General features: G+C 41.7%; 1 protein-coding gene across 13 annotated transcripts in view; it reads left to right on the forward strand.

The window, feature by feature from the left end:
• Window positions 1-19,076, forward strand: part of SEMA5B (semaphorin 5B) — a 269,934-nt gene that overhangs the window by 155,586 nt on the left and 95,272 nt on the right. For all 13 annotated transcript variants that reach the window (XM_077784940.2, XM_085584195.1, XM_021526078.3 and 10 more), the window contains one exon: window positions 8,933-8,978. In XM_077784940.2, the coding sequence (XP_077641066.1) occupies window positions 8,933-8,978 (46 nt within the window). The remainder of the gene's footprint in view (window positions 1-8,932; window positions 8,979-19,076) is intronic.

The raw sequence follows: 19,076 nt of genomic DNA on the forward strand, positions 1-19,076 counted from the left end.
AGTGCAGGTTTTAACCTCTCTGGTTGAGCCTGAGATAGTTCAAAGGGAGATTTTCCTCTCTGATACTCTGCCAGGTGAGGTCAGCTCTGCCCTTGTATGAGTGTGGAGGGTGAAGCCTCACTGGAGTATCTGTTTTTTACCTATAGGGTTTGCTTTCCTCTGCTGGTCAGCAACCAGTGTGAATTTGGCATATCCTAAATCTATGCTGTCCCTGACTTATATCCTTGGGGAGGAGGGGAAAAGGTGTAGAAAGGATGAAGGACAGTTTTGTAATTATGGGATTCTGGGAGGTTTAAAGCCTGGCCCAAATCTTGTTCAGTGGTTTTTGTTTCTTTCTTAGTTAAAATTTGTGCATTTTTTAAAACAAAGTACATGAATTTTAGTTAACTCAGAGTAAATAAATCAAATAAAATGCTATACTGTAACACTTTCAGGTTGTTGGAAGGGATCAATGTGCTGAAGAAGCTGCAGCTGTAGGAGGGCAAAGGGTCAGTTTTGCACATTAATGTTGTACATGGAGAAGAGGGTGAGGCAGTGGCAGTCTCTGGTCTGTCATCTTTGTCAGCAGGGAAAACAGCTGGTCCTTCAAATTGCCTGCAAGGCAGCACCATCCACCTCTCCGCAAGTGACCTCAGCACTGTTGTGGGGCTGAGCACTTTCACAGCCAGTGCCTGCACAGCCAGTGCTGTGTGAAAGGCAATCTTTATGCAGCACAGACCGATAGGAAGCATCTTTATATAGCAAATTGCAGGCCTCATGAGAAAAATACCTCATATTCCAGATAAAATGAAAATTGGTGATACCCTATCACGAAAGCAGCCACCCATGAGAGGCTCACTTGCTTTAGTAACGCACTGAGAATAATTAAGTTTGAAGATTGTATTTCTGAGGGTGGGATGGGTGCAAACACAAGGTCAGGATACTTAGACAAAAGCCTTGGAGACCTGGACAGAATGTGTTTTACAGCATCACAGAATGGGGCTGCAGAGCAACTTTCCTCTGCATTGCCGAGAATACTTTCTCTTGCTCTGGTTAAGGCAGACATCTGTCAGTTTTATATGGCACGGCTCACCACAGTGGTTTGCATACCACTTTACAACCAGATGTTTAGGTGCTAAGCCTACTGTTTCATGCCACTGCAAAGGTATAAAAACCCAGCAAAGAGAAGGGATTGTTGGGCAATAACTTAATCTCACCAGCCAAGTCTATCAGTATTTACATACAAGTCAAGTTGAATACCACAGAACTGAGGATGTTTATCAGCCTAAGTAGGCAGGTGGGGAGGCTGCCAGGGAAGATTTGAACAATAATCAGTTCATCAGAAGAAGAGGAATTTTATGTTGTGACTTACTGAAATGATGGGCAAATAAGAGAGCAAAGGTCTCTGTGTGTCTTGGGGCCATATCAAGGTGCTGTAAGTGCTTCATGACTGCAGCTGGATAGGAAAGGAAGAGAGGAGCTGTCAAAAAAGACTTTTGGTGGCATGTGGGATAATAAGTGATGGTCTGAGAGATGGAGTCACCCTTCCAGGAAAATAAGAACAAATTCACACATGTGCTTTGAAAATTTTTCTCAGTTCTCTGAGGCTTTAAACAAACTCATCTAGTGAAAAAGAAGGAAGAAAATATAGCAAAACAAAACAAAAAAAGGAAATTGACCCTCATTTGATAAATATATTCAAACAATATTACAAAAAAAAATCCCAATCCCCATTCTTTGAAGTGTCTCAGGAGCATAGCAAACACTATAACCCCCAAATATGTGGATTTACTTTGCAGTGAGGCTTTGCCTCTCCTGCCCTGGAGAAAGAGAAGGGCCAGAGACATCAGAGCCAGCTTGCTGTTTCTTTTGCAAGCTGATGGAAGAGGGGACAAGGCTGTCAATCCAAAGGCCAATCCCCTTTCTTCTTCTCCCTTCCCCAGCAGCATCCATCATCTAGATTTCTGCATATTGGCATAACCCAAGTGTGCCTCAGCTTTCCTGTTGTCCTCCCTGCTCTGCAGCTGTGTCTGCCTCTTTTGACTCTTCCTAGAGTTGGCCATGAATATACAGCATCTAGAGGAGCATAGCTGTGCCATGTGCCCCGTGCCATTAAAGCTGATGGTAGTTCTCCACTGAATGCAATATAGAGGAATTTCATCCTTGTTTCCACAGAGAAGTACTAACTGGGCTTCAGTGCAACACAGAAACAGTAGCTGAGCCCCTGGCTTGATTTAGAAGCTGTTTAATACAAATGATATGCTGCCTGCAAAAGGATCCTCTTCTAAGAGGTTTTTTCTCTAGCTCCAGCTGAATTTATAACTGAGAAAAGTTGCACTGGGGAAAGCAATGCTTCATACAGCAACTGCATCATAATACTGTCTGCCATTTAGTATGGTTCTCTGTTGTACATCTATTGATTTTTGAGGAAGAATGATGTATTGGACAAGTTTTTCTTCAATAGAAACAAAATTACTAGTGAATAAGGATCCAACTTGTAGGGTAGCTGCTGGTCCTCCACCTTTTCTCCAGCAAGTGTTTCCCAGGTGCTTCAAATGAACCACTGGAGTAACATTGCAAACAGGTTGTCACATCACACTCTGGACCAGGCATGTAACTAACTCCTTCTGATAGCAAAGGCCAGAATGACCCTTCAGGAGCTGGGTTTCTTGGGATGGTTGGCTAGTTCCGAAATGTGGATAACCATCTGAAAAGTTCAGCCACAGATGGACCTGTGTACAGGCACTGTGCGTTAATCTAGCGTGAGATTTGGTAGCCGAGAGCCCTGGGGTCTGATCTTGATTCCATCACTGGCTTGCTGTGTGCTTTGGAGAAGGTCATTTAACCTTTCTCTGGCTCATTTTCTCCATTAGTATAAGGAGGGGAATGATACTAACCAGCTCCTTGAGGGTTGTGAAGCATGACTAAGCTGTGTTTGTCATGTAGTGTGCAACTACAAAGTATATCTAAAGCCTCCAGCAGCAAAGATAGGAAGAGTTGACAGGAGATGCTGGCTCCTAGCCCGAGGTTCAGCCCCAGCATATGGCTTCCAGGAGTGCCAGCAGGGAGCATTAGTTGTCATATGCATAATTCTGTGTCTTGTTTCATATCACCCAAGGGACCCCTGTTCTGTTAATTATTTTTCTTATTATCTACACTGTGACAGTTGTGAGACCCTCTTGCAGACCTGAACCCTAACTGCAGCACAATCCCACCCTGAGGAGAGGAAGTGAGAGGGAAATGCAGATCTCTTCTTCCTAGCATCCAGTGATAGGATGCATTGAGTTGGTTTGAAAATGGGACAGAGAAGGTTCTGACTGGACATTAGGAAGTATTTCTCTACTGAAACAGTCTATTTTACTTTATTTTATTTATACTGGGAACCTCTTCCCAAAGCACCATGAGCTTGTCTGAGGCTCTAGTACCTCACCAGGCTGCATGGTTGCATGACGGGAGCAGTGCAATATTAGTCCCCAAAAGGGACAACAACTCCTCACTCAGTTCTCTTCAACTTTCCCTGTCCTGGTTTTGGTTGGAACAGAGTTAATTTTCTTCTTCATAGTTGCTAAAGGGCTGTGGTTTGGATTCAGTATAAGAATAATGTTGATAAGACACTGAAGTTTTAGTTTTTGGTAAGCAGTGCTTATGCTAAGTTGAGGACTTTCCAGTTTCCCATGCTGTGCCATGGAGCAGATGCACAAGAAGCCAGGAGGGTGGCCAGGATAGCTGGCCTGAACTAGCCAGAAGGGGATTCCATACCCTGGAACATCATGCTTGTGTACATTAACTGGGGCAGTTGGCCAGGAGAGTGGAGTGAGCAATTTTATTGTGCAGCACCTGTGTTTCTTGCCTTTATTCCTCTTTCTCATTATTTATTGTAACAACAACAACAACAACAATTGACTTTGTTTCAATTATTAAATAATTCTTATCTCAGCCTGTGGGTTTTACCTTTTCCCAATTCTCCTCCCAATCCCACTGAGAAGGGTGGGAGTGAGTAAGTGGTTGAATGGTACTCAGTTGCTGGCTGGGGTTAAACCACAACATTCTCTCAACGTGTATTTTTTATGCATGATCAAACATTATTATCAGCTTATGTTGCCTTTGTTTCTACTTGCAGAGTAATTACCTAGAAAGAGAGGGAGCTTAGCAACAAATGAGCAGGTGTAACATGTAGTAATAGAGACCAGCTGAATTAAGCAGCATATTGTTGGTTTCTTTGTGCGTGTCCAAGTACTGAGAGGTTCTGGTGGTGGTCAGCACATGGGCTCTCATGGCTCCAAATTTGATAGCAGGGGTTATTCTGAAATATAGAGAGATTTAGAGGTTTTCTTACCTGCTTGGTGTGTGAGGAGCTAGGAAATGTGAACAAGCTTCACTCATTTAAATAGAAAAAAAAAAAAAAAAAAAAAAAAAAAAAAAAATCTGAAGCTAGGACAGCCTTTTATTTATAAATTATCAGTCCATCAATTGCAGGGATGGACTTCTTGATCTACCACAGCAGAACTGAAAAGCTGCTCTCTCTTAATTAGGAGGAAGCACCTCTTAATCAGCCAGTACAGTGCTGACAGATGTGGTGCCTGAAAAGATGCACTGAGAAGGAGGCCTGAATGAGGGACTGAAGCATGTTGCAATGCTTATGGTTTCAGAGCTCCTAAGCCAAAGGGTTTCTGTTATTCTTCAGGCACTCTTGTTTTGTGGCTTCCCAATGGAAAGGCTTAAATTTGTCCTGTATCTCTGTTGCTCAGTGGCATCACAGCCCAAGTGCTCTGCCTTCCAAGTAAATTGTTTCAAGGCCAGGCAAGGTGTGAACAAGTGCATGGGCACCATGTTAGAAAGTTCACCCAAGGTGCTATTGGCTTCATGAAATAAATACTTAATAAGCAGATTTGACTTGGAAATGTCATGGCAAATATATTTAAGTCGGTATATTCTTCCACACCCTTTCCTGAATCACATCTCAGCTGCTCTCTTGCTGCTCTGGTATGTGTGTTTTGTGGTACCAGGCACAGTGAGCACTTAATCATTTTACAAGCAGCCAAATACAAATCACTAAGCCAATTAACAAATACTTTCATTCAAAGAATTTCTACTGCAGCTTGAGTCTCTTCATATGCACACAGGATAAAGCTCCCAGTTAAGAAAGTAATTTGACATCTACTCATGAGTGTAAATGACACTTCAGCACAGGTTTACATGCTGTGCCCCAACTTTGGGTGCAAGTTATTCTCCTAACTAGGGCATAAACTAATGGTCCAGGAGACCTTCTCCTGGTTGTGCTGCAGATATGTTCTGTGATGTTGGCTAAATTGCTCAATCAGTGCTTTGAATTTAAATGAGAGTGATGTATCTTTTTCTTTCTTCTCTGTATATTCAGATGACAAATTCTTTAATCCTAGGTTTTATAGAGCAGGACAGTCTTTACAGAAGCTAACTTTGTATATCTGAGCTGGGGAATAATAACCCACTGCAATCAGAGATGACAGAGAGGATCTGCCCTCAGGTTGTTTGAACAGGCATTGGCTGGAAATCAATCTCCAGAGGAACCATCATCAACCCACTCTGTCTTAATGCAATAAAACCACAGCCTTGCCTGAAACTTCAGGGCATTACATGGGCATTTTCAGAAAGGCACTGATGTTTATGAAAAATAAGATTAGTTGTAATAGTAATTAGGAGTTTGAGGCATAATGTCATTTGCTCCAGAGTACTCAGAGGAGTGTAGACACTTGCTCTGGAGATAGCTGAAATGCAGCTAAATCTAGAGTAAAACAAAGCTTGGGTTTAATATTGTGAAGCTGTGTGACCTTTTAGGACAGCAATTAAGAAGTTTGTCCTTTCCCTCCAAATTTGTGCACCAGCTTTTTATACAGAAGCAGGAGGATATTAGAATATCATGGCTGCACCAGGCAATTAGTCTTCTGGCCTAGTCCAGTGGGTTCAATTTAGGAGAGAAAAGAATTAACCAGCATTCACTTACAAGAGAAGATGGGAGAAAAAGACAGGGAAGAAAAAAGACTGAGAAGGTACCTTATGCATTCATGTGGAGATCTCAGTGTTCTTATATATTTCTTAATCATACTCCTTCAGCTGCTCTAAATTATAGTTCAGTAAGGTATTAAAGAGACATAACTTCAAACACAAGCAAGAAATAAAGGCCCAAATGGGGCAATTCTAGCTACAATAAACCATGCCTGTCATTCAGAGATCTTGCTCATTCTTGGACTAAAATTGCAGTTAAAATGCAATTCATAAAAATGACACTGTCTGATTCAGCAGATGTTTTCCTTTGGCATTTTACTCCCGGTACAGCTTTACAGAACAAGTATGGTTAAAAGAGCATGTTATTAATTAAGGATTAGTCAGTTCTAGCTGGCAGGTCAGCTGGAGTCAGTCAGGTCCTGGAGTATCAGGAGGTGTCTGATAGCTTGGTTTGCCTACAGGTTTTTGTATTGCTGCTGGTAAGATGTGAGAAGGATCAAACAAACAAAAAAAACTGCCAGTGCCTCTACAGACACCAGGTGAGGCAAGCTGATAAAAAACATGGGGAAGCCCTCCTTTCTGTAAGAAAGCCCCAAGGTCAGACTTAGAGAGCTAAGGTTAGTATAAAGCTTTTGGAAGATCATTATGCTATTCCCATCACTATGTTCCTGCCTAGTTCAGGTCTCAGCCACCCAACTGGCTTTGTCCAGGTGCTAAACAGCAGTCACTGAGAGAACAGAATAGTTTTATTGAAATGGACACTATCCCTCTCTGCATCTGTTTTGGCTGAGTGGAATGAAAATTGTGTCCTTTGGATATGTCTCTTTCATTAAAGATATTTTAGTTGAATTTGAAAAAAAACCAACCTAATATTAAAACTTATTACCTAGTCAAACTGTCCAGCTTTTTGCAAGCCTAGAACAAGGAGCTGAAATCTGCATTATAAGACTTCCAAAATCAATGCATTTAAATAGCATGCTTAACAACAGGAGAGAAACTTCAAGTCCCTAGTTATGAGAACTTTTTTCCTGAGGGTATTGTAAGATTGGAGGCCTTTCCCAGCAGAAGGCTTATTCCATGATATCTCATTTCCTGGAGTTGCATTAATATTTTGGTGAGTAGGTATGTGGTGTTCCAAGGCAGTGTTCAGATCTGTCACTGGATGAGAATTTAACTTCATTGTGAAATTTTAGCTGTGTGTAGCTTAGTGCTTCTGGTCTGCTGCATGCATCTTCATCTAAATCAGATACTGATGCTGAAGAGCTAACTTTTTTTTTTTTTGGGGAAAGTATGCAGCCCTTTGAGACAGAATAGGGTTTCATACTATACAAAAGATCTGCTGGATCTTCAGTGACAGAACTAGGAGAAAGGATGAAGATTTCCTCTGTGTGTGTGCTTGTATACTTCTCTGTGTACTTACAAGAGGTATAATAAGCATTGATATATTTTCTTCAGGCATTGCTATTGGGTCTCATTCTTCTCTGGGTAGCCAGTTCCAGTACCAGAATACAATGGTGCAAGTCAAGAGCAAATCAGAGCTATATCAGCTGAAGATTTGTTATCAGGAGTTTGACTTCCCAGGTTCCCCATCATCCTTGTCCCCATACTTCTTTATTAACAGTCAGCAGCGTTTGAGAGCCTTGGATTTATTCATAGAACTGGGACAAGTACACAGGCAACGCTGTACTTATGACTTAGATGGTACACAAGTGATACATAACAGAAGAAGAAAAATCTGCTCAAGCCTTGTTGTAGTCACTGTGACCCAATATGAATCTCTCACTATCAAAGTTTGAATTACTTTTTTTGCCTGGTCAGGGTGTGCTGCTTTACTGACCCTACAGAAGGCTCTTCAGAAGAGTCCTTAGGACATTTTCATCACTATAGGTTCTCTCTGGGGTAACTGACCTAGGACTGGAACTTGCATTTTCACTAGGTGGGGGAATGTCTATATACTGGCATTTCTAGAGCAGATGAACCTATATCATCAAAGCTGCAATTTCTAACATTTAAACAGAGCCACTTCAAGAAGTATGGTTCAATTCACCTTGCATGATATAAATGTGTGTTCTCTGAGAGAGATTGTGGTGTCAGTGATGTTGGAAAAGGATTACAGCTCTTTAGACCTTGTGACAGGATGCAAAAATATGAAGTTAGATGTGGCCAAAAGCCTCAAGCATACAATCCAGTCCGTATGGCTTAATTTGTCAGCTGATTCCTGGTAACTGCATTGTCTTAGCAAGCAAAAATGTGAGATAAATCCTGTTAACTAAGCCTTATCTATAGATGTTTATGCAAATATGTGTTGCCTCCTATTTGTGATGGGATATGAACATTCAGAAGGGTGACAGGAGCCCAGCTGATATGTGGTATCTCATGCTACAGTGACTTCTGTCAGGAATTCCCTTGCTTTGCCTGTGAAGAAACAATGACAGGAGGATTGGGAATATCTACAGTCACTGCCTTGATTTCCCTGCTGATTTTCTGTGCAGAGAGATTCCACTGAGAAATATCTGCTCTCTTCTCTTCCACAAAGTCCTGAATGGGAATTCCCACAAGAACAGGCCTGGGGAAGCATAGTAGGAAGTCAGCTCTGCTCCAGCTGGCTTCTGTCCAATCCCAGTTTTCTCAGAATTCAGTGAAAAACACGACTACAGCCTATACGGACCTCAACTAAAGCCTGCTGAGAGTTTGCAAATGGCCCTTTGTGGCTGGGATTTCACTGTGGTTCTTCAGTATGGATTCTGGAACATTTAATACTTGCTCAGAACTTTGTTACAAGGTTCCCTAAGATACTGATGAACAAGTCAGTGAACAGGCATAGGGCTGCTTTTGTATTCTGTGGAGAGGAGTCCAGGAAAACATTTTGTTTGTAGACGTGAATGACCAAAAATTATTACTTGCTTTAATAACTTTTCCTTTCCTTCCTTGGTAGCCTAATAGTTTGTAATTTTTCTGCTTGTTCATGCAGGAACTACCTCTTCAGACTTAGTCTACACAACGTTTCTCTTATTCAGGTATGTTCATTTTTACTCTATTATTTTATTTGACTTTTTAATGAAAGTTCTATAATATTTGATGTACATTTTCAGAAGCCTATATAGTGTAAATTTGCCCAAAGTGGTAGAGCAGGGAGAAGACAGAGTCAGAACTAAATCCTTATTCCCACTCCAGTGACAATGCCGGGGGAAGGGCTCTGCTACACTTGCCCACTTGGATAGTGCTGTCTGGTTTTGATTCTTAAGTGTTTGGGTGGTAATGGCATCTGCCAAAAATCTGGCATCTTAAGGAAGAAAGCATGTAGTGTGACTGATACAGGCTTAAACACAACAAACAGTAGAAATCCTTGGCTTTCTTTAGAGATGTCAGCAACATGCTAGAGAAGGTTTTACTGTTCTCATCCATCCTCATTTTAGCCTTTGCAGGCCTTTGTGCACATGGATTGTTGAGGAGCTGTGTTTTGCTGAATGTATTACTAAAACCATGATTGGACTTGTAAGCATTCAAGAGGTAAAATGGGTTTAAAAATGTGTTACCATTGCCTTTACCAAGGTAAAGCAGCTGAAGTTTGAAGGCACTTGAAAATATCCAGCATTATTAGGACTTTACTCTCACTGCACTGAATCTGAAATTGAAGAAAAAATTGTTAGTGAAAACACCAGCTGCTTATCTTTAAATAAATTAACACTTTTGCTTTGGGATACTTACTATCTTCTGTAGTTGTTGACTCACCAAAAAAACATTCAGCATTTTTTCAGACAGACTGAGAGGCCTTGCTCCTATACCTGACCACACAAAGAAGCCATTAGAGTGGTATTGCTAGCCATTCTGATGTGCACAAGCCTTTTGCTGTTAGTAAGAGTTACAAGTATAGCTGGAGAGAAGAAAAGATGTTTAATGGTTGTAAAATGCATTGAATCCTCCTTTAAAAGGAAAACAAAGTGCAGAGTTACCAATGACAACAATAAAGACTTAGAGAAGCTGCTACTCCCATTTGGCAGTGCCTTCCCTTTTGCAGAGCTGTATTAGCATGGCTGGAAGGTTTCCAGAGAGCACACAGGAGAGGGAAGTTCGTAGTCATGAGAGGTGTCACACCTTCTGCAACGCCTGTTATCACACTGCCTGACACAGCCTCTGCTGCTTGTCAGGGATCCCCTTCCACAAAACCCTATTGTGAATCTCCCTCACACACTTCTGAAGCCAGGCTTGGCCCTCTTCAGTGCAGTGAGTTTCCTTTTCTACACTGCAGAACATGGGAAGTCTCCTTCTGTGGCACTGGAGGCTGCTGTGGGATCTCCGGTTAACATAATGAGCTTAGCTCGCTCCTGCTTTCTGGGTGTATCCGGTTATTTGGCCAAGAGTTTTTGCATGACAAAGAGAGCATGGAATTATGTTGACACACGTGTTGGGAATGATGGAAGTGATTGTTTCCCAACCTAATGGTTGCCTAAGTAGCTGCTTGGCTTGTCTCCATAAAGCTCATGATGCTTTTTAAAGGCACCACCTTCCCTTCACCGTGCATCGTGGGTCGTTTTAAAGGTCAGATCAGAAAGTGAGACAAGAAATGCAAGGAACTTGCATTTAGTTATATAGGGGTGAGTGTGCACTTCAAGAAATAATCACTATATTAATTTGCATTTTGTATCTCCTCTTTGCTTGTAAATAAAATATAGTGTGGATCTTGCCAGGCCTGAATTAGGATAACTTTTCATCTCAAGATTGCATTCTGATTAATTTCTGCTCATGCAACTTCATTGTCATCCTGCCAGTGGTGCTAAATCTGTTTCACGGTGCAGGTTTGTGCTGACAGATATCTGCTCTCTTGCATTTGTACTTCCACAAAATAAGGACAGAATCATGAGGTCCACAGTTTATGGAGACATCAGGATATGTTGGCTGTGGGACAAAGCCTGGCAGTGAGAGGAATGTACCCCTCTAAGCAAGTATAAGTATAGTGAAGTATATAGATGAAGTATAAAGCTCTTTTTTCCTAAGTGCTCATCTGTTGTATCCTGAGGCTGCACAGTTCCTGTGAGAAAGAGGTGTGCCACGTGGTTTAGATAGGAAGTTATTGTCTTGGAATTGCAGTAAACTAAAAGACAAAATTTAGTATTAACTGGAAAGTTATTAAGAATTGTGTAAAAAAGACAGCATTACCCTACAGAAGGATTTTGATTTCAGGGGAGTGAAGGAAGGTCGATTTTGAGATGTGTTAGCTCTTGGGCCCCTTTATAATAAGGGGTCAATTCTTTTTCTTTCTTATCTCTCATCTTCTCTACCATGTGTTGATGTTTCCTCCTCACTTAGAATTTTCTTTTGGTTCTGCTGAGATTGTTTCTCCAAGGCACTAATCTTTTACATGAGAACTAGAAACAGAACAAGCTCATTTCCTGCTCCACAGAACCAAATGTCCCAACTTCTCAGAGATTTTTCTTCCTCCTCTCTTTGTTTCCAAAATGTGTTTCAGAACTTTCATATGGAACCTGTGAAGCTTTTCACCAAATGAGTTTTAGTTGTGAGAGGACATTTGTGGTGGTTAATTCTTTTGTGAAAAACATTTTTGGCTCATCTTCACTATCCATAAGGAAGTTATGGCACAGATATTTTGGGGATCATTTGTGATTTTGTCTACCTCTTTTACTTGCCAAAATTGAAGCACCTTGTTAAAGAATTACTGAAAATCAGCATCTTGAGGTGGAGTATCCAAAAGCACCTGTTAATATTGGAAACTTTGGCATGTATCATTCAAATTCTTGCAGCAGTCAAAAAGCAGAGTTTTAAAATGGATACTCCTCCCTAAATCTTTATCATCTCTTTTAAACAAAATCTCTGTTTCATGTGTGTCTTTAAATTATTGTCTTATATGTATTGTAAACTGTCATTACTAGACATTTTATAGAACACTTCTTTTAAATGATGTACACTTGGAGATCATGCTGTTCAATTTATGCAGGGATCTGAAACAAGGCTAACTCCTAATCTACAGCTTTCATGGTGAGGCCAAAGAAAAGTCAGTGTTATATTGGAGCTGGTAATTAATAGAGTAGGTGGAAGGGTCATTTTAAAAACATAAGCCTTTAAACAAAATTTTTTAAATTTACAGTACTGATTGGGATTTCTTAGCAAGGAATGCTATTTTGGGGTCTGTGTTAAAAGCAGGCTATTTGGCTGGCATTTCATAAATCACAGTACAGTGCCTACCCTCTGCTCGCTGTGATTTTACCTGGATTCTTAGTTCTCAATTAAACTGAGTAGGAAATTATTTTTGCAATCTTTTTTGAGATACAAAGATTTCCAAGCTTTTTGCACTCAGATGAAAACAAACCTCTGACATTTTTCTAAAATCTCAAAGAGAATGAGATAGACATGTAGTTAATTGGCATGTAAATACTCTGAGTCAAGTTATTTTCTGAAGCATCAAAAGAGAGCATTTTCATGTGGATTTCTCTCATCTCAAACAATTGTCCTTGTTTGTTTAGAGCATCCTTTTTCTCCTTCCCCTTTCCCTTCCTATTTCCCTTTCCATTTTCCTTTCCTCTTTGTTTTTTTTTTTTTTTTTCCTTTCCTTTTCCCTTATCTATGGATCTAAGCTGTCCTTATGGACCCTCATCTGGTAAGTGTAATAGAAAATGCTGGCATTTCATAAAATATTTTGTTTTCATTTGTTTTAATGGAAGAGCTCTTATAAAAACGTTTTTAAGCAGTCCTGTGAAGTTTGTGTGCTGGTATGTCAGGCTAGTAGTGTTTCAAGTATTTAAAATACTTCAAAAGTTTGTACTGTATTTTAGAAGATTATGAAAGAATAAATAAGTGCAAGTGAAAGAATAAGTAAGTGAAAGACCAAATAATTGAAAAAACTATTTGAAAGACATGAGTTATTTCACTTAAGAAAGAAAAAAAAATTGAGATCAAAATACATTTTAATTGACAATTTAATATTTTTCCTAAGGACAAAAATTGAAGTATGGATTAAGTGCAGAGAGAGAGAGTGTGAGTTCCCCATTAACCTGAATTAGGAAGGATTGCCTGTGGAGTTCCACACTGTCCAGTACCACCTAGGTCTACAATTACACACCCACTGGTACTCCACTGCAAAACACAAAAATGCTACAGAACACATAACTTCATTTGCTTCTGAAATTTGGCTCCACATTTCTAAATAAGATCCCCTATATTCATAGGGGCCCTTTGGATAGTGCTACCCAGTCACTAGGGCAAACCTGATGTACTTCTCAGTCCCACTGAGGCATAAGACTTAAAACCAAGCTTAAAATAATTTATCAATATACTGAGGGAGTATCAGCTCTTAAATCATGATCTGAACCTTACTGAAATAAATTTCTTTCTGCTGATATTGTTGGAGTTTTGGAATAAGCATTTTTTCAAACCTGTTATAGACACAAAACATTTCCACAGTGTCCTGTAGCAGATAAACTGCAGCCACCTACCCAGTGCATCCTGATAAGGATGGTTTTACTCCAGTTTTTCTTCCCTCACTCTAAGAGGAAACAGCAACATCCCTGCTGCAGAGATGAAGCTCTTAAACTGCACAGCTGCTCCTGAAGACACACTTCTCTCCCTGCTAATCCCTGAAGGGATCTCTAACTCTGTGGCATAATCACTGGTAAATCAACAGCATGTATCAACAAACTGTAGTTAATAATAATAAAACTTGCCTATCAGTCGTCAATATGTCACATAGCAACAAATGGAACAGGTTTTGTCTTTTGCACTTTGAATGAAACCAAGCATTAAATGCATTATTTTCTACTTATTTAGGGCTCAGTAGTGCCACACTTATGTCTGCTGATGGGAAACATGCTCTGCAAGTGTATAGAAGTGCGAGGGGAGGTGGCAGAGTTTAACTTGGCTTTTCTCTGTATAATTGAGTGATAACAAAATCAAGAGGGAACAGTGATTAATATAGTTTACAGCACAAATTGTCACTCAAGTAATCTTTCCTAGTTAAAATGCTTCACTGAGAAATATTAAGGATTCACAATATGTTCATAAAGCCCAGGCACTTGCAAAAAACTTGCAAAAATTAGATAAATCTTCCATCCCCAAGAGTTGCTGGATAGGCACCAGATTGGGCTTGGACGGTGAAATTCATGCTGCTGGCTCTGCCCATGGATGCCTGAGGTAAAGTTAATCTGCCCAGTTTGTCTGCCTGCTGTTTAACATGTGCACTAGGGCTGCAGCACTCCTCTATGAAGTGTGGTGGGGTTCACCAGTAGGAGAGAGGTAAAAGTACTGTATTTCAGATTTCCTTGCAGAAACATCCTTGAGCCAGAGCTGTTCCTATTTTTCAAAATATCCTTTTACAGATCATGAGAAAATTAGGCATTGATAATTCATTGCTAGCCCAGGGCTGAGCTGGCCCAACTTTGCTGAAGGTATTTATTTCTTCAATCTATTTGGAATGTGAAGATTATAATCCAATTTAAAATCCAGTTTGGGAAATAATTCTGGGAAAGAGTAAGAATACTTTGCCTATCTTTATGTACCATTGAGTTGCCTGACAGGAACTCTATTTTGAAATGTTCAAGAATAAGCTTCACTTTCGAGAAGCAGTTTATTATTTGTTTCTTGCAGATTCCCTGATAAGTGTTTGAATTATGCTGCACATATTTTTAGATATAATATTTATTTCTTTATTTTCAGGCCAGTGCAGTTCCCTCATTTAAAAACATAATCAAAAGACCTCTACTAGAGCAGATGTAGTCTTTAATATGTGGCTCATAGCTGAGTCCTGGTTGTCACATATTTTATCAGTATGAAACATTTTTTATTAACAGATTAACATATAAATCTATTCATAAATCACCTTCCAAAGCTGCACCTAAAACGTCTCACTCTCAGCCTAGGGGTTTAAAGCTATTCCATAATAAAGCTTATATTGGCTGGAAAAACTTTCTGGTAAATTCAGCTATTTATTCTTATGGTTTTGGGTCCCGAAATAAAATCTACTCCCTGAATATTCCCTTCCTTAAAACGACTGGTCAGGAGCTAGATTGCAGCTTTCAGGTGCAAGGCGCCCTTCCCAAGATTTATGTGAGAGAGAAATTTCTATGTGGAATCAGAGATGAGGGACAAAAATAATGCATGTTAGACTGGAGGTGACAATGTCTGAAGGCCGCACCTCATCCTTCAAGGACACACTTCTCCAGCTCCTCACTGCAGGGAACTGAACTCTGTTATGGGCTCCAGCAGCTGCTCTTGGGAACCAAGTTGCTGCTGATGTTACTCATCAGCTGAAATTCAGAGTGCAGAGGAAGCAAATCCCTTCTCACAGTCCATAGTGTTGAGTGATTTCTGAACACAACATCCCCTCTGTCTGAGAGAACCCAGCTCATGAGTCCATTTATAACCAGCAAAGCTTTTAAGCCCAGGTTTAGCTTTAAATAAATACCAGTTTTCTTTTGAGAATTCTCTGACTTAAGAACATACTGCATGCTTTAGCGAGTAAAAATGTTTCAATATGCACATTCATAGGTCTACTAAACTAGCTCAGAGTCTACTGTCTAGTCATGATCAATTTAATTGCTCTCTAAAGTGAGTATTTAGGCATAGTATAGGAAGTTCTTACATATATATTTACAGTTCTATTTTTATATATGTACCCATAGACAAGAGGATCATATACGTAGGGTGTAGCCCCCCTATGGAGGAGGTCCAGGAGCTGTACCTGTTTGAATGTGTACTTTCAGCAGGGCAGCCTTCCGGGAGTCAGTGAAGGCCACAGAGCTGATTTGCATCCAGAGGGGACCTACCCTGTTCTGCTCATGCAGTAAAGTGAAGTTTACATGATGGATGTCAGCTGTGGATTGCCAGCCTGCTTCCCTGGGTAATTTGTTAGTTGGCATTCTGTCCTTCCCAGCCTCACCTCACCTAGAAGCCAAAATTACTACAGGGGTTTTGGTCTTTGTCAGCAGACATTATGAGCAGGATTTAGAAACTGAGAATTTAATTAGCTGCTGAAGTCACTTACTGATAACAGTAGCATATTGGAGTCTTTATTTGATAAAACTCTGTCAGGCATTTTATGTGTAGGGAATGAAGACTAATACTCTTATTTCTTGCAACTTACAGTCAGGACCATTAGACATACTTTAAAAAGGGAAGAGAAAAAAAATGAAAATCAAAGGAAAAAATAAATTCCTTGGACTTCTCATTTCCTGATACCAATGTTGCTTCTTTATCATTGCAAAATATATTTTGGTTTGCATGTTTAGCCTTTTTTCTCTGTGGGCTGCTTCCCACTCCAGCAGTTCCAGGAGGCTTTGGGGGATCTCAATGTCCTTATGGCTGTCCCCTGCTCACTCATCTGTGGCTGCTGTCAACAAACCCAGCCCTGCAGATGTTCTGAGAGGCAAATCAGCCTTTTGTCATAGGCAACACCTTACCTAAGCCAACATTTATACAAAATGAGATCTATACAAAAAATATACTTTGAAAATTCTTATTACTTTAGCTGTGTGGGATATTTTTTAGGCACAGGAATGGTTTATTCGCTAGCTGCACAGGCTGGCATAGTGCAAGGCACAGACGATGTTTCCGAATCGCTCCTGCCCGGGTAAGGCTCTGTGACATGATCGTTGCTGGGGGCTCCAGCACAGGATGGCTTCAATGCACACCTTGCCTAGGAGCAGTCAATGTGGGAGCAGTGACCTATTGAGTTCCACAGGCGAGCGCAGCCAGCTCCTGCTGCACCCTGTCCTGGGGACAAGGGCACGGCTCCCGTGGTCTCCCCGCTCAGCCAGGCTGGGTTTGTGGTGTGGGAGTCTCCCATGGATCCCACAGAGCTCCCGCTCAGCAATGCCGGGTTTGTGGTGTGGGAGCCGCCCATGGATCCCGCAGAGCTCCTGCTCAGCCAGGCTGGGTTTGTGGTGTGGGAGTCTCCCATGGATCCCGCAGAGCTCCCGCTCAGCAAGGCTGGGTTTGTGGTGTGGGAGTCTCCCATGGATCCCACAGAGCTCCCGCTCAGCAAGGCTGGGTTTGTGGTGTGAGAGCCGCCCATGGATCCCACAGAGCTCCTGCTCAGCAAGGCTGGGTTTGTGGTGTGAGAGCCACCCATGGATCCCACAGAGCTCCCGCTCAGCCAGGCTGGGTTTGTGGCAGAGGAGCTGCCCATGGATCCCGCAGAGCTCCTGCTCAGCCAGGCTGGGTTTGTGGTGTGGGAGTCTCCCATGGACCCCGCAGAACTCCCGCTCAGCAAGGCTGGGTTTGTGGTGTGGGAGTTGCCCATGGATCCTGCAGAGCTCCCGCTCAGCAAGGCTGGGTTTGTGGTGTGGGAGTCTCCCATGGATCCCGCAGAGCTCCCGCTCAGCCAGGCTGGGTTTGTGGTGTGGGAGTCTCCCATGGATCCCGCAGAGCTCCCGCTCAGCCAGGCTGGGTTTGTGGCAGAGGAGCTGCCCATGGACCCCACAGAGCTCTCGCATGCTGCTGAGCCGCTCCCTGCTCAGCGAAGGGCTCCCCAAGCCTGGGTCGCGGCGTTCTGACCCATTCCTGCCATGGGAGCTGAGCCGCACATGCTGTGAAGTCTGAAGTAAGAGGAGTCCTTGAAAACACAAAGGAGCACACTGGGCATCTTACAAGATGAACAATGGAGTACGTGGGCCAATTACTGCAAAAAAAAGAGCAGCAGGTTGGCGCTTTTTAAAGACTGAGAATACAGAGGAATATCTACATTTTGTTCTCAAAGCAGAGCTTAAGTGAGATTTAAATGATTCATGTCCCTCACACTGGCTCTCTGCACAGGATTAAGTTTGACCCTGTTAGCATCCACTCATTTATAATGAGAGCATTAAAATGATGACCATTTATTGATTTGCATCTCTTAAGGGCCCACAAATGATCTCACATTTCCTCTAAAACCAACTATTGAGCTCTTTGCAAAAAAGAAAAAAAAATTTATAGTAAACACATTTCATATTACTGTGTGTATTTTTTCCCTAGGTAAATAATCCTGCCTTTCTCTGTTAGTAACAGTTTAGCTGATGTGTGTTTTACAGCTTCTTTTAAGCGCAGCAGTTCTGAATGACTAATAGGAGGAGATTACCGGAGCTATGGAGCAGTCACAGACGTGGCCTGCACAGCTGTTACCAGACACCCAGAGCTGGGGAGCTGAGATGGGAACAGTTTGCTCATCACTCCCACAGGATACTGATCCTGTCTCAGCGTGGCAGGTGCAGCTGAATCCCTGAATCCTTTGAAAGCCTCAAAGAGCTTTGGCCTCCAAGGTTTCACCTGCCTTCCCCATGCTCAGCTCAAGGAGAGCCCAACCCACACCCTAAAAGGACAGATGGGTAAATGGGCACAACCTTGACTATGCCTGTGGATCTCCAGCCACCCTGACTGGAGAAGGATGGGAAGTTTGCATCCTCAGAAACCTTTCTTCAGGGCTGGAGGAGGATCAGCAGCAAACCTTCAGCTGAACGAGATCAGGCAGTAGCTGCTGTGGGTTGCCTGCTACTGGGTGGGTAATGGGAAAGGAAGGGTGGGTTACACCACTGCAGGAGGGTGAGGGAATGTGGCTGTGGGGCAGAAATGAGTTGCTGGGTGCCACTGCAGCTTGAGCAGTTAATAGGAACAATTATCTTAAGTTATTCTACTGTCACTGAAATGCTTCTTTCATCTATAAGATACCACACCATGGTTATAGCTGTTACCTTTTTATCACTAACACGGCCAAGTAAGAGACTGTTCTGAGACTGCAGAGACCAAGAGTGGTAAGGGGAAGGGCACATACAGAAAAATGACACCTCTTTCTCCATTCTCTGAAGGAGAGTTTGGATAGCATGGGCTGGCTGCTTCACTTGCAGCAGCTGTGAAGAGGCAAGGTGGTTTTCAGCTACCCCCAGTCAGAGCTTTCCTTTCTCCAGATGTGAAGCTGAGATAATGACACTTTGTCCTTTTGAAGTGCTCTGAAATATGTGGCATTCTGTTCAATATCTATGTTTAAGATCTATGTGATTATCACTTGTAAATATAGGAAATTTGCCATAACTGTGAGCCTACAAAATTGTCATGTTCTGATTCACAGTAGATGTAGTATTAAGCAGTTGTTATCTTCACCTCTTCTTTTTAGGTTAGCAATTAGGCAATTCCAACAT

The sequence above is a fragment of the Lonchura striata genome, chromosome 7 (assembly GCF_050655825.1).
Source record: "Lonchura striata isolate lonStrDom1 chromosome 7, ASM5065582v1, whole genome shotgun sequence".
Classification (NCBI taxonomy): Eukaryota; Metazoa; Chordata; class Aves; order Passeriformes; family Estrildidae; genus Lonchura; species Lonchura striata.